This window comes from Geotrypetes seraphini, chromosome 11 (genome assembly GCF_902459505.1).
Source record: "Geotrypetes seraphini chromosome 11, aGeoSer1.1, whole genome shotgun sequence".
NCBI lineage: Eukaryota > Metazoa > Chordata > Amphibia > Gymnophiona > Dermophiidae > Geotrypetes > Geotrypetes seraphini.
The window spans coordinates 12,570,590-12,583,465 of NC_047094.1; the positions used below are offsets into that span (position 1 = coordinate 12,570,590).

Consider the following 12,876-nt stretch of genomic DNA (forward strand, 5'->3'; position numbering starts at 1 on the left):
AGCAGAGTCTCTGCGAGTGTCTGGTCTGGCATCTCGGCATGCATCGCAAGGAGCAGAGTCTTTGCCCATGCCTCCATTGGAACCCTTACACTCGATGCAAGGAGCAGAGTCTTTGCGAGTGCCTCGAGGTTCTTCCACTCAGCCTCTTCTGTTTCGTTCCACAGCCTCCAGCCCTATCCATTCTCTGGGGGCTTCGACTGGGACACGCTCTCCTCGATTGTCGAGGCCTGCTTCTAGGCAAGAGCAATATCATAGATCGAGGCATTCTTCGAAGCATTCATCCAGGCATGCCTCACCTCATCGGAAGCAGCCTTTTCTTCAATATTCCCCACCGCCTGCATTGACCCTTCCGCTTCCGGATCTCAAAGACCCGGTGGGTTCTTTTTCTCCATCCAGATCTCCTTCTTCACTGGAGCAAGCTGCCTCAACATCCTTGAATCCCTATCGATGCCAGGCTTTGGCAGATCAGCTGTCTTTTTCATCTTTTCTGCGTCAGATGGCAGTTGACTTAGATATTCAACTTGACACTGGATCTAAGTTTTCCAAGGAGTATCTCGAGACCATGCATCTCCCTCAACCTCCGGCTGAATCCCTCAAGCTTCCTCTTCACAAGCTTTTGGATCAAACCTTTGTCCGCTGTCTGGAAACTCCTTATTCCATTCCAGCTGTTCCAGGCAAATTGGATTCCAGATACAGGACTGTACATCATAAGGGGTTTGACAACGCTCAATTGTCTCACCAATTCCTTCTGGTTGAATCTTCTTTGAAACGTTCTCACCCTTCTCAGGTGTATGCCACTGTTCCTCCAGGAAGGGAAGGCAAAACGATGGACAAATTTGGTCGTCGCATCTACCAAAACTCTATGATGACCTCCAGAGTCCTCAACTATAATTTTCATTTCATCACCTATTTTGAGTTCTTTCTCTCCATCCTTCCAAAGTTCATGCCTTATCTGGATTCCCGTACGCATTTTGAATACCAAGAAGTCCTTGCATCCTTGTCCCAACTCTGGCTACAGCTTCTTCAGTCCTCCTATGATGCTTTTGAGCTGCCTGCTCGAGCTACTGCTTGCTCAGTGGCCATGCGGCGTCTGGCGTGGCTCCGGACCAACGACATGGATCCTAACCTGCAGGGCCGGCTGGCTAATGTTCCTTGCGCTGGCAATGACCTCTTTGATGAGTCTATAGAGACAGCCACCAAGAAGCTTTCAGACCATGAGAAGTCTTTTGCATCCATTCTCCGCCCGAAGCCGAATCCGGCTCCTTCTCGACCTGCACGCCCTCCTCAAATTTACCAACGGCATTTTCCACCTAAACAGACTCCTTCCATTTGTCAGCCTGTCAAGAGGCCATATCCTCAGAAACAGCAGAAGCCTCAGCCACCTGCTGTACCTAAGGCTCCTCAGCCTTTTTGACTGTCTAGTAGAAAGCATAACCTCAGTCGTTCTGCCATTTCCCGTTTTTCCCCCTATCGGAGGTCATCTCCATCATTTTTACCACCGATGGACGACTGTTACCACCGACCCCTGGGTCCTTTCCATCGTCAGGGAGGGATACTCTCTTCAGTTCCATCAAGTTCCTGCGGAACATCCTCCAAGAGAGTATCCTTCCAATTCTGCCCAGACCGCCCTTCTTCTTCAGGAAGCTCAAACTTTGCTTCAGCTCTGAGCTATCGAGCCAGTTCGTTTGGCTCAGCAGAACAAGGGATTTTACTCCCGGTACTTCCTTGTTCCGAAGAAGACGGGCGATCTGCGTCCTATTTTGGATCTTAGAGTACTCAACAAATTTCTGGTAGAGAAAAATTTTGCATGTTGACCCTAGCGTCTCTGTATCCTCTCCTCGAGAAGAACGACTGGTTATGCTCTCTGGATCTCAAGGAGGCCTACACACACATTCCCATCCATCCGGCCTCCCGTCAATACCTCAGATTTCGGGTGGGAAATCTTCATTATCAATACAGAGTGCTCCCTTTCGGCCTGGCCTCGTCACCCAGAGTCTTCACCAAGTGCCTGGTAGTGGTGGCCGCTGCGCTCAGGAACCATGGTCTTCAGGTGTTTCCCTGGCTCATCAAGGATTCCACGTCCCAAGGAGTCGTCCTAGCGACCCAGCAGACTATCTGGTTCCTGCAGAGTATGGGATTCGAAATCAACTTTCCAAAATCCCATCTCCAGCCTGCTCAGACTCTTCCATTCATCGGAGCTGTTCTGGATACTGTCCAACTCAGAGCATTCCTTCCTCAACAACGTCTGGAGGCTCTTCTCCATCTTTGTCATTCAGTCTCCTCTCCTCGCCCGTCCATCTCGGCGAGACACATGATGGTTCTTCTGGGTCACATGGCTTCCACAGTACATGCGACTCCTTTTGCCAGACTTCACCTCCGAATTCCTTAGTGGACCCTGGCATCTCAACGGACGCAGGTTTCCGACCCTCTGACTTGACACATCCAGGTCACTCCTGCTCTGACACAGTCTCTTCGCTGGTGGATGCTCTCTTCCAATCTATCCAGAGGCTTACTTTTTCACATGCCACCCCATCAGAAGGTTCTCACGACCGATTCTTCAACTTACGCTTGGGGGGGCTCATCTCGATGGTCTCCGTACCCAAGGCTATTGGACCAGTACGGATCGTCAGTGTCACATCAATCTCCTGGAACTCAGGGCAATTTTCAATGCGCTCACTGCTTTTCAACATCTTCTTCGCGACCATGTAGTCCTCATTCGAACAGACAATCAGGTCGCCATGTATTATGTCAACAAACAGGGAGGCACGGGATCTGCCTTCCTCTGTCAGGAAGCTCTGAAAGTATGGGATTGGGCAATTCACCACAACACCTTCCTCAAAGCTGTCTACATTCAGGGGACGGACAACGCCTTAGCGGACAACTTGAGTCATCTTCTACAGCCTCACGAATGGACTCTCCATTCCAAGCCCCTTCATCACATCTTCTCTCAGTGGGGAACGCCTCGGATAGATCTCTTTGTAGCCCCCCACAACTTCAAGCTGGCTCAGTTCTGCTCCAGGATCTACACTCCTCATCGCCTCGAGGCGGATGCTTTCCTTCTGGACTGGACGAATCTCTTTCTATATGCGTTTCCTCCATTTCCTCTCATCCAAAAGACACTGGTCAAGCTGAAGACTGACCGTGCCACCATGATTCTGATTGTTCCTTGGTGGCCCAGACAACCCTGGTACTCTCTTCTCCTTCAAATCAGCAGATAGGGAGCCATACCTTCTACCAGTTTTTCCCTCTCTGCTTACACAGCATCAGGGATCTCTGCTTCATCCTAACCTGCAGTCTCTCCACCTGACAGCTTGGTTCCTCTCAACGTAGCTCCTCTACAGTTTTCTCAATCTGTGAGGGATGTTTTGGAAGCTTCACAGAAGCCTACTATTAGACAATGCTATCACCAAAAATGGACTAGATTTTCTACTTGGTGTTTTTCTCTTCGTCAGGAGCCTCAACATTCTTCCTTATCTTCAGTTTTGGACTATCTTTTGCACCTTTCTCATTCTGGCCTCAATTATACATCGATCTGAGTCCATCTTAGTGCATTTGCGGCTTTCCATCAGCCTCTTGAAGGGAAACCCCTCTCTGCTCATCCTGTGGTTGCCAAATTCATGAAGGGACTTTTCAATGTCAACCCTCCTCTCAAACCGCCTCCTGTGGTTTGGGACCTCAATATTGTTCTTGCTCAGCTCATGAAACCTCCATTTGAACCAATTGACAAGGCTCATCTGAAGTATTTCACTTGGAAAGTGGTGTTTCTCGTTGGCCTCACTTCTTTTTGACGAGTCAGTGAGCTTCAAGCGTTGGTTGCGGATCCACCTTTTACAGTGTTCTATCATGACATCATGACAAGGTGATTCTTCACACTCATCTGAAATTCCTTCCTAAAGTAGTCTCGGAATGTCATATTAACCAATCCATTGTTCTTCCAGTGTTTTTTCGAAAGCCTCATTCTCATCCTGGAGAATCAGCTCTTCATACTCTGGACTGCAAACATGCTTTGGCTTTCTATTTGGAACGTACCAAACCATGCAGAACTGCTCCTCAACTTTTTGTCTCCTTTGATCCGAACAAATTGGGACGTCCTATCTCTAAGCATACCATCTCCAATTGGATGGCGGCTTGTATCTCTTTCTGCTATGCCCAGGCTGGATTACCCCTTCACAGTAAAGGCACAGCCCATAAGGTCAGAGCAATGGCAGCTTCTGTAGCTTTCCTCAGATCTACACCTATTGAGGAGATTTGTAGAGCTGCTACTTGGTCCTCGGTTCATACCTTTAGAAGCATAGAAACATAGAACATGACGGCAGAAAAGGGCCGATGGCCCATCAAGTCTGCCCACTCAAGAACCCTCCCTCCAACTAGTCTGCCTGCTTAAGGACCTTCTTCCCTGGAGTATCTATCGATTGAGCATAACTCCGTAGTACTCACACGTGTTTGTCCCATCGACTCTTGAAGTCGAGCACGTTACTGGCCTCGACCACCTGCTGGGGAAGATCATTCCATCGATCAATCACCCGTTCAGTGAAGAAGTATTTCCTGGTGTCACCATGAAATCTTCCTCCCTTAAGTTTTAGTGGATGCCCTCTTGTCGCCGTGGGACCCTTTAGAAAAAAGATTTCCTCCTCCACTTTGATGTGGCCCATGATGTATTTAAATGTTTCTATCTTGTCCCCCCTTTCTCTGCATTCTTCAAGAGAATATAAGCGCAGTTTGATCAGACGTTCTTCATATGGGATGCCTTTAAGTCCTGAGACCATCTTAGTGGCCATTCTCTGTATCGACTCCACTCTTTTCACATCTTTTTGATAATGTGGTCTCCAAAATTGGACACAGTACTCCAGGTGAGGTCTCACCATGGATCTGTATAACGGTTTCCTGCTGTTAAAGCTCCTTCTGATGCAACCCAGCATTTGTCTGGCCTTCGCTGAAGATTTCTCCAACTGATTAACAGCTTTCATATCATCCCGGATGAGAACTCCCAAGTCCCTTTCTGCAGTAGTTCTTGTTAAGTTTTCGCCGTTTAAGGTGTATGTTTTGCGTGGATTTCCATTCCCAAGGTGCATCACTTTACATTTCTTGGTATTAAAGTTTAGTTGCCAATTACTGGACCATTTTTCCAATACAAGCAGGTCTTGCTCCATAGTGTTGGGCCTTGTTGCACTATCAGGTTCTGAGGCCCTGCCTACAACACTGCATAGTTTAGCGTCGTCGGCAAATAGTGTAATTTTGCCTCGGAGCCCCTGAGTCAGATCCCCAACAAAGATATTAAATAGCATCGGACCCAAGACCGAGCCCTGCAGCACTCCGCTGATCACTTTTGACGTTTTTGAGGGGATACCATTTACCACCACTCTTTGAGATCTTCCACTAAGCCAGTCTTGCACCCATGCTATCAGTGTTTCTCCTAGTCCTAGCGAGTTCATCTTGTTTACTTCTCACTATTATCTGGATACTTTCTCCAGACGGGATGGACAGTTTGGCCAAACAGTATTGCAAAATTTATTCTCCTAAGTTGTCAACTCTCCCACCATCCCACTTTGGTTAGCTTGGAGGTCACCCACTTGTGAGAATACCTGCCTGCTTGTCCTGGGATAAAGCACAGTTACTTACCGTAACAGTTGTTATCCAGGGACAGCAGGCAGCTATTCTCACATCCTACCCACCTTGCCGGGTTGGCTTCTCTGCTAGCTATCTGAACTGAGGAGACGCGCCCTGTGCTGGGTGGGAAGGCATTCGCGCATGCGCGGTGCGGGCGACTCGAAACTTCGAGTTTCTTCAAGCAAGTCTGCTTGTGAGACGTCCGCATCGGGGCTCCGTTGGATCACGTCACCCACTTGTGAGAATAGCTGCCTGCTGTCCCTGGATAACAACTGTTACGGTAAGTAACTGTGCTTTTTCCACTTCCTTAATGATTTTTTCTTGTCTCCTATCACCTTCTTAACTGTTTTAAAAGGGATGATTAATTAAATATTAACATGGAAACAGAGAACAATAATGGCAGATAAAGACCATATGGCAAATGGACTCAAACCTTTTCCTCTTTGTTAGAATCCTTATCCCATGCGTTCTTAAAATCAGATAAAGCAGATTTTTTGCTGATTAAGAACTCTGGCCAGCTGAATTATTGCTAAAAAAGCATACATCTGCAGTTTCTAATGCTTTCTGCAGTTTTCTCCAGACAGACTGCTGCCCTACTGTTAAGAAGGATCTGTATATAACACATGGGACCATTGCAGGGAGTTTATTTTGTATTAAGATAGCCATACTGATAGGAAAAAATCTTTGACATGGTTCTTTATGAAAAAGACTAACCCATTAAGTTGTAGTCAGCCTTTATGTGGATTGTTTTACATGAAGTCTCATTTGTAAATATATATTATAGTTCCCCACATGTTTCAGTCTGTTGAGTGTTTTTCTTTGTTTGTTTTCAGCCTCCTCCTTTGGAAGATATTCAAGAAATGAAAAATTTTATAGCTCAAAATGTAAAGTGATGGAAAGGGTGGGTGAGCTTAGATATGATGAAAACCATGATAGAAGTAGATGGGGCTAACTCAGTTTTGCAAGTTGATGATCTCTTACTGGGAAAAAGGTACCTCCACTAAGCATTCTTTTGTAAGGGCTTTATGTGTAGAAAACACGCTGCTTTTATAACTTACTCCTTTATTTACAGTTACAATGAATTAAAATCATGCAGTATAGAAATTGACTTATATCTTCTGGATTTGAATTTAGTGCAATTACCAGTGTATATTTTAATAAAGCAAGTCATGTTTTTGATTAGTAGTAGTTTAAATGAACAGACATTGATAGGGAACGACCACATTAACCTCCCAACTCACTCCCTTTTTTCTTGTGATTAGAAAAACAGACTTCTGGCCAGTACTTGACTGAAACTGTTTGTTTGTGTGTGAGGAATGCAGGCCAGCGATGATCACGTGAAGCAGCTGCTGAGGCAGATAGGAGGAGATATCCAGGTACTGGACATGAGTGGTTGCTATTGGTTGTCTGGACTCACCATTGACCATGTGACAAGGTGCAAGAACCTGGTGAAACTGAATTTGTCTGGCTGCAACCTCACTTCCATCCGCCTTTCAAAGATTCTTTCAAACCTACATCACCTCTGTTCATTGGCAATTGACGTATATCCTGGCTTCGATGCTAGCAAGCTGAGCAGCGAGTGTAAGGCCACGCTAAGCAGTGTACTGGAACTCAAGCAGACACTGTTCACACCATCCTATGGAGTAGTGCCTTGCTGTACCAGTCTTGAAAAACTACTGCTATACTTTGAGATCTTTGACAGGACACGAGAAGGTGATTTAATGTCTGGCCAGCTGATGGTAGGCGAAAGTAATGTTCCCCACTACCAAAATCTCCGTTTGTTTTATGCTAGACTGGCTCCTGGCAATGTGAACCAGGAAGTGGTAAGGTTATACTTAGCAGTGCTGAGTGACAGAACTCCGGAGAATCTCCATGCCTTCCTCATTTCTGTTCCTGCCAATTTAGCAGAGAGTGGAGCCACTAAAAACCTTTTGGATTGCATGGCCAGAAATGTCTCTTTGGATGCATTGCAGTTGCCCAAGAACTGGATAAATGGCTCTTCCCTGCTGCAGCAAATGAAGTTCAGCAAGCCTTTCTACTTCAGCTTCAGCCGCTGCACACTCTCTGGGACTCAGCTCATACAACGAGTTATTAATAGTGGAAAGGAGAAGGACTTTAAAAGCTTGGTTAGTTTGAACTTTAGTGGTTGCATTTACTGCCTTTATCCAGACTCCCTGTTCAGGAAAGCAGATGATGACATTGATAGTAGTATTCTGGAGACTTTAGTAACCTCTTGTCCCAAGCTTAAGCATTTGAATTTTTCTGGTGCTCATCATCATAGTTCAGAAATTACAGGGAAACATTTATGCCAGCTTCTGTCATGTCTGCAACACCTCCGTTCATTATCTTTACCTGTTTGTGCTGTTCCTGATCCTTCTGAAAGCATGGGCAAGCTTTCTTCCCAGACTATGGCTAATGCAGTGCCTTGTGGATTTGGGAAAAAAGTTCGAATTGGGGTACAGCCCTATCCCAGGAATTCTTCTGAACAGGATAGCATGAAGTTATCTGTTTTTTGGCGCTTTCTGGGTAACTGCTTGTTTTTGGAGAGTTTGGAATTGCTTGGATCTAATTTCTCCTCAGCCATGCCTCGGAATGAACCAGCAATTCGGAACTCACTTCCCCCTTGCAGTCGATCACAGCATGTTGGAGATGCAGAGCTTGGTGCTATAAGTCAACTGGCATTCTTGCGAAATCTTACCTTGGCCCAACTTCCTGGGGTTATGACGGGATCCGGGTTAATCAGCATTGGCTTGAAATGCCAACAGCTACAGACGCTTTCTCTGGCAAATCTGGGCATGATGGGAAAGGTGGTCTACATGTCTGCCTTGTGTGACATGCTCAGTAATTGCAAACAGCTAAAAGATTTCAGGTGAGGACAAACTGTACATCCATCCTTCATCCTCATATAAGTTGTGCATTATAAACATGGTAGTCTCTGTAGAGGCAAATTTGTGACAAGTGATCTACCAGCCTTGTATCTAAAAATGTGATAGGATATGTTTTAATATGGCACATAGAAAATTTTGGCTTAGCTTACTTTCATGCAAAAGTTTAAAAAGTTTTCTTTGCCTGAAATATTGATAACACCCAGTTTACCTGTCATAGAAAGTACAGGTAAGTTAAGGAATAACTGCTCTAGCCAGGTGAAGCTCCAACTCTGTTTCCTAGAACTGGTTTGATGTTCAGTTTTGTTAATTTTGCTTAAAATAGAGGAATATGTAAATGATCATCAAACTAAAAACTATCTGGAGGGTCACACGAATAGAAAATTTATGGAAAGGTGTAAATCTTAGTTTCCATCTTCTTCATTAGTTACAGTAAAAAGAACGTCACAAAGGGGGGAGGGGGCAATAGTTTGAGGAGTATATTTGGAAAAGAAACATGTTCTGAAGTGCTGGAATGGATAAAACAACCTTTCAGACTTAAACATATTTTAAAAGATCTGTATGCTGGAAAGTGTAGAAGTACACTTTTGTACTGTGAAGTCTAGTCGTTTTAAAATCTGCTGTTTGGAGGATGGAGACAGAAAAGAAAAAGTGTAACTGAAGATATAAAGCCTGAGTAAACAGTGTATATCTGAGTGTTTTCAAGTAATCGCGAACTTCTCTACTTAACTACATGTTGGACTCAGATATCTGTAATCCCTCTCAGCCTTGGAGTAATTGAGATCTGCACAGTCTGCATCTATCCAGTGCAATATTTGCTACACTTCTGCTGTTAAAGTCAGGAATTTTTTTTTCATTTCTCAAAAATCATTTCATCAAATTCATTAGTAATGGTGACTGGATGGCAAGCATGGCATTGCCTAGCTTTCAGTTCATTTAAACCACATTAAAGTAACACTGAGCCAGTGTTAAGGGTCTGCAGATCTTGGGGACTTTAGCTGTGGGTTTGCAAGCCCATTTTTCTCCTTAAAAATTCATTTTTCCTTAAGGATGGCAACTGGTGGCCAGATTTAGGATCTGTAATTGTTGGGTTCCCAAAGGAATTGTAGTACTGTACATGGTTCCTGGCCTAGGATTATCACTGTAGTGGCCAGACTGAGTATGTTGGTGATATATGGAGAGATGGGAAAATCCCCAAATAGCTGCGAGAGAAGACTAACTGGACCCTAGTGATCTTAGCTGAAAATAGAAAGGAGCAGGAGAGATCGCTAGGTCAAAATCAAAATCTGCACAGGAAAAATCTCCTACAAATTATCATCCTCTTTTACTAAGTCACGGTAGAGGTTTCTACTAGAGAATGACACGGTGAGAAAATTCATCACCGTTCCCGTCCCCGCGGATAACTGTGGGAAAGTATTCCATGCCGTTCTTTAGTATCCATCTCAAACTCAGTCCTTTTACACCAGCGTTCTTCAATGCAAGGCTTGAGGGCCAGTGGCTGGGCCCATTCATACTCTGATTCTTCCCTCTCTCCTTAAAGAATGACATGGAGATGGTTCCCTGTGGTTATCCGCGGGGACGGGAATGGTGATGAATTTTCTCACCGTGTCACCACAGCTCGAAGCGCTAAATGCTTCAGCGCTCATAGGAATAATATGAGCATCGGAGCATTTAGTGCTCTGGGCCATGGTAGAAGCCTCTACCATGGCTTAGTAAAAGGGGGGGGGGGTGTATATAAACATAGTAAAGACAAATGGACTTACACAGTTCATCTAGTCTGCTTAACATGGTGGCCGGGATGCAAATGAGAAATATATTTTTTTAAGCAAAGAAGTTGCATAGAATTTAAAAGTGTTGTACTAATCCCTAAATTCATCAGGACTTTGTTGTCTGTGTTACAGCCAATTTAGTACTTGTAGTTTAGATAAATGGATAGTAGCTAAACTGAAGTCAAATTATGTGATATGAGGAGCTGGTCTAAGTTGTATGGTGTGCAGCAAGCTAGTGCAGATGCAGAGTGATAGTGACTTTGGATATCTTGCTTCAGTGACTTGTATTTTAGTAGCCGTGCTTGTTGACTGCTTTCTCTAGGTTTAGTAGTAACTCTAGCATATTATTCCTATGTTAATCCCAACCATTAAGTAAAAGGCAGGTCTGAGTGTGACTAAGCAGGGCAATTTGTAACAAATTCCAGAAGGTCTAATGAATCTTTTGCTCCAAGAAGGGCAGATTTTATACTTCAATACCAGCATACCTGGGGCTGATTTACCAAGGCATATCTCCCATTCTGTGTCAGGGGGTGGGGGGTGGAATTAATGAGTTGGACCCCTACAGTACCAAAAAATCGGTATAATTTTTGTCCATGACTTAAATTCCTACAAATTCTTTTTCTGTACTTCAGATAAACAGGGATTTAGAGTGCCAAAGATTGCAGAAGGCAATCAGTAACTCCCACTTTTTTAGTCATTAAGTACTCTCCCTTTTTTTTTTTATTAATTCTTTATTCATTTTAAAACTTTCATCAAGTGTACAAAAATTCATAATAAACACAATTAGCATGAGCACTTGAACAACTTATCATTATAAACTATTATGGCTTTGGCGGTATATAAGAATTATTATTATTACAAGGACTAAAAACTTGAAATAAAACAGCAGAGATTGATTGAACTAGCATTCAAATATGCAATGACTGAACTTCAAGCTCTGTGAGGGGGGCAAACACTTCTCATTCGAGCTTACCACCTCTGAGCATATGGAAATCAGATCATTCAATAGCTGGTTTTAAACCTTCCTGATCTTTAGGGGATATTGTGTGTATATTTGATTCTACATCCATCTTTGGCATTAACTTTTTAACATTCAACTTTCTTCTAATTTTTTGCTTCCTCCTCAAATATATCTACTTTTTCATGTCTTCCTTTCCCATCTATCCATGCGCACTATCTCCACCCTCTCTCTGCCCTTCCCCACCATCCATGTATGCCATCTCCTCCCCTATTCCCATCTATCCATAAATATTTCTTTCATCTCCCCTTCCTCACCCCTCCCATGTCCGCTCTCTCTCCCCTTCCCCTCCATCCTTGTGCACCATCTCCCTCTCTTTCCCTCTCCTTTGGTCTGACATTTGTCTTCCACCTTTCCCCCTCCTGTGGTCTGAGATCTTTATCCTCTCCTTCCCACAGTCTGGCATATCTCTTCCTCCTTCCTATCCTTCCTCCCCCCTTTGTGGTCTGGCATTTCTCTGTTTTTCCTTCCCCTCCCCCCTGCCTTAGTCTGGAATCTCTCCCTCCTCCTTCCTTTCCATGATCTGGCATCTCTCTCTTCTTCCCCTTCCTGTGGTCCGACATCTTTCTCCTTCCTTTCCCCCCTCCCGTGATCTGGTATCTCTATATGCCCCTTCCCTTTCTTCCCCTGGAGGTCTAGCATCTTTCCTTCCCTTCCCCATCCCCACGGTCCACCATCTCTCTTACCCCCCTCTCATGCTGTCCCCCCATGGGATCTGTTGCTTGCTCACCGTTCTTCTAGTGGCGCTGCTTTAACTCTTCAAGCCGCAGACAGCATGAGTGAAGTAAACATGCTGCCTTCAGCGACCCAGAAGCTTTCCCTCTGCTACTACTTTCTGCCTTTGTGAGGACAGGAAGCAGTAGCAGAGAAAAGTTTAAGGCAGCATGTTTACTTAATAATAATAATAATTTTTATATACCGCCTAAGCCATAATAGTTCGAGACGGTTTACAATAAGAAGAGCTGGACAATCAGCGAAGATAGGCACAATGAAAAGTCACTGATACATGTGAGCAGGATACAGAGATAAGAGGAGCTGGAACAATCAGTGCAAGATCAGTGAAAATAGGCACACTGTAAGGTCGTCAAGTACAAGTAGGCAGGGTACTAAGAAGGCTTGAGAGATCTTGGTTACAAATTGGTTACTTAACTCTTGCGGCTGGAAGAGAACAGTGAGCAAGCACTGGATCTCGCTGGGGGAGGGGGTGGGGCACTCCGGATAGGTGCATGAGCCACCCAGAAAGTTTCCGCAGGCCACCATTGGCTCACAGGACTTGCAATGAAGATCACTGTCCTAGACCTTCACTGGTGTCAAAGGGAACCCCCTCCCATCACTTCTGAAACCACAAATTTACATTGGCCACCCAACCTAGTTATGACACTTAATGCAGCCTTCAGACCAAAGTTTGCCCACCTCCCCTGCAATAGGCTAATTCTCCAGTTAACAAGTAGTGTGCTGCTTTCAGCTTAGCTCTGCTGTAAGATAAAATTGATCTTGTTTATCCAGTGTATTTTGTGGTGCTCTTTGGCAAGTCTAATATACAGAATAGACTCCCACTTTTCTTTCTTTTTTTGCAAGTTCCAGTGGGGTATTTTAC

General features: G+C 44.6%; 1 protein-coding gene across 7 annotated transcripts in view; it reads left to right on the forward strand.

The window, feature by feature from the left end:
* FBXL18 (F-box and leucine rich repeat protein 18) overlaps positions 1 to 12,876 on the forward strand; it is a 68,694-nt gene that overhangs the window by 15,915 nt on the left and 39,903 nt on the right. For 4 of the 7 annotated variants that reach the window (XM_033914479.1, XM_033914481.1, XM_033914480.1 and 1 more), the window contains exon 4: positions 6,930 to 8,476. In XM_033914479.1, the coding sequence (XP_033770370.1) occupies positions 6,930 to 8,476 (1,547 nt within the window). Of the gene's footprint in view, positions 1 to 6,440; positions 6,599 to 6,869; positions 8,477 to 12,876 lie in introns of all 7 variants that reach the window. The other 3 variants (XM_033914485.1, XM_033914483.1, XM_033914484.1) reach the window with 3 other exon arrangements.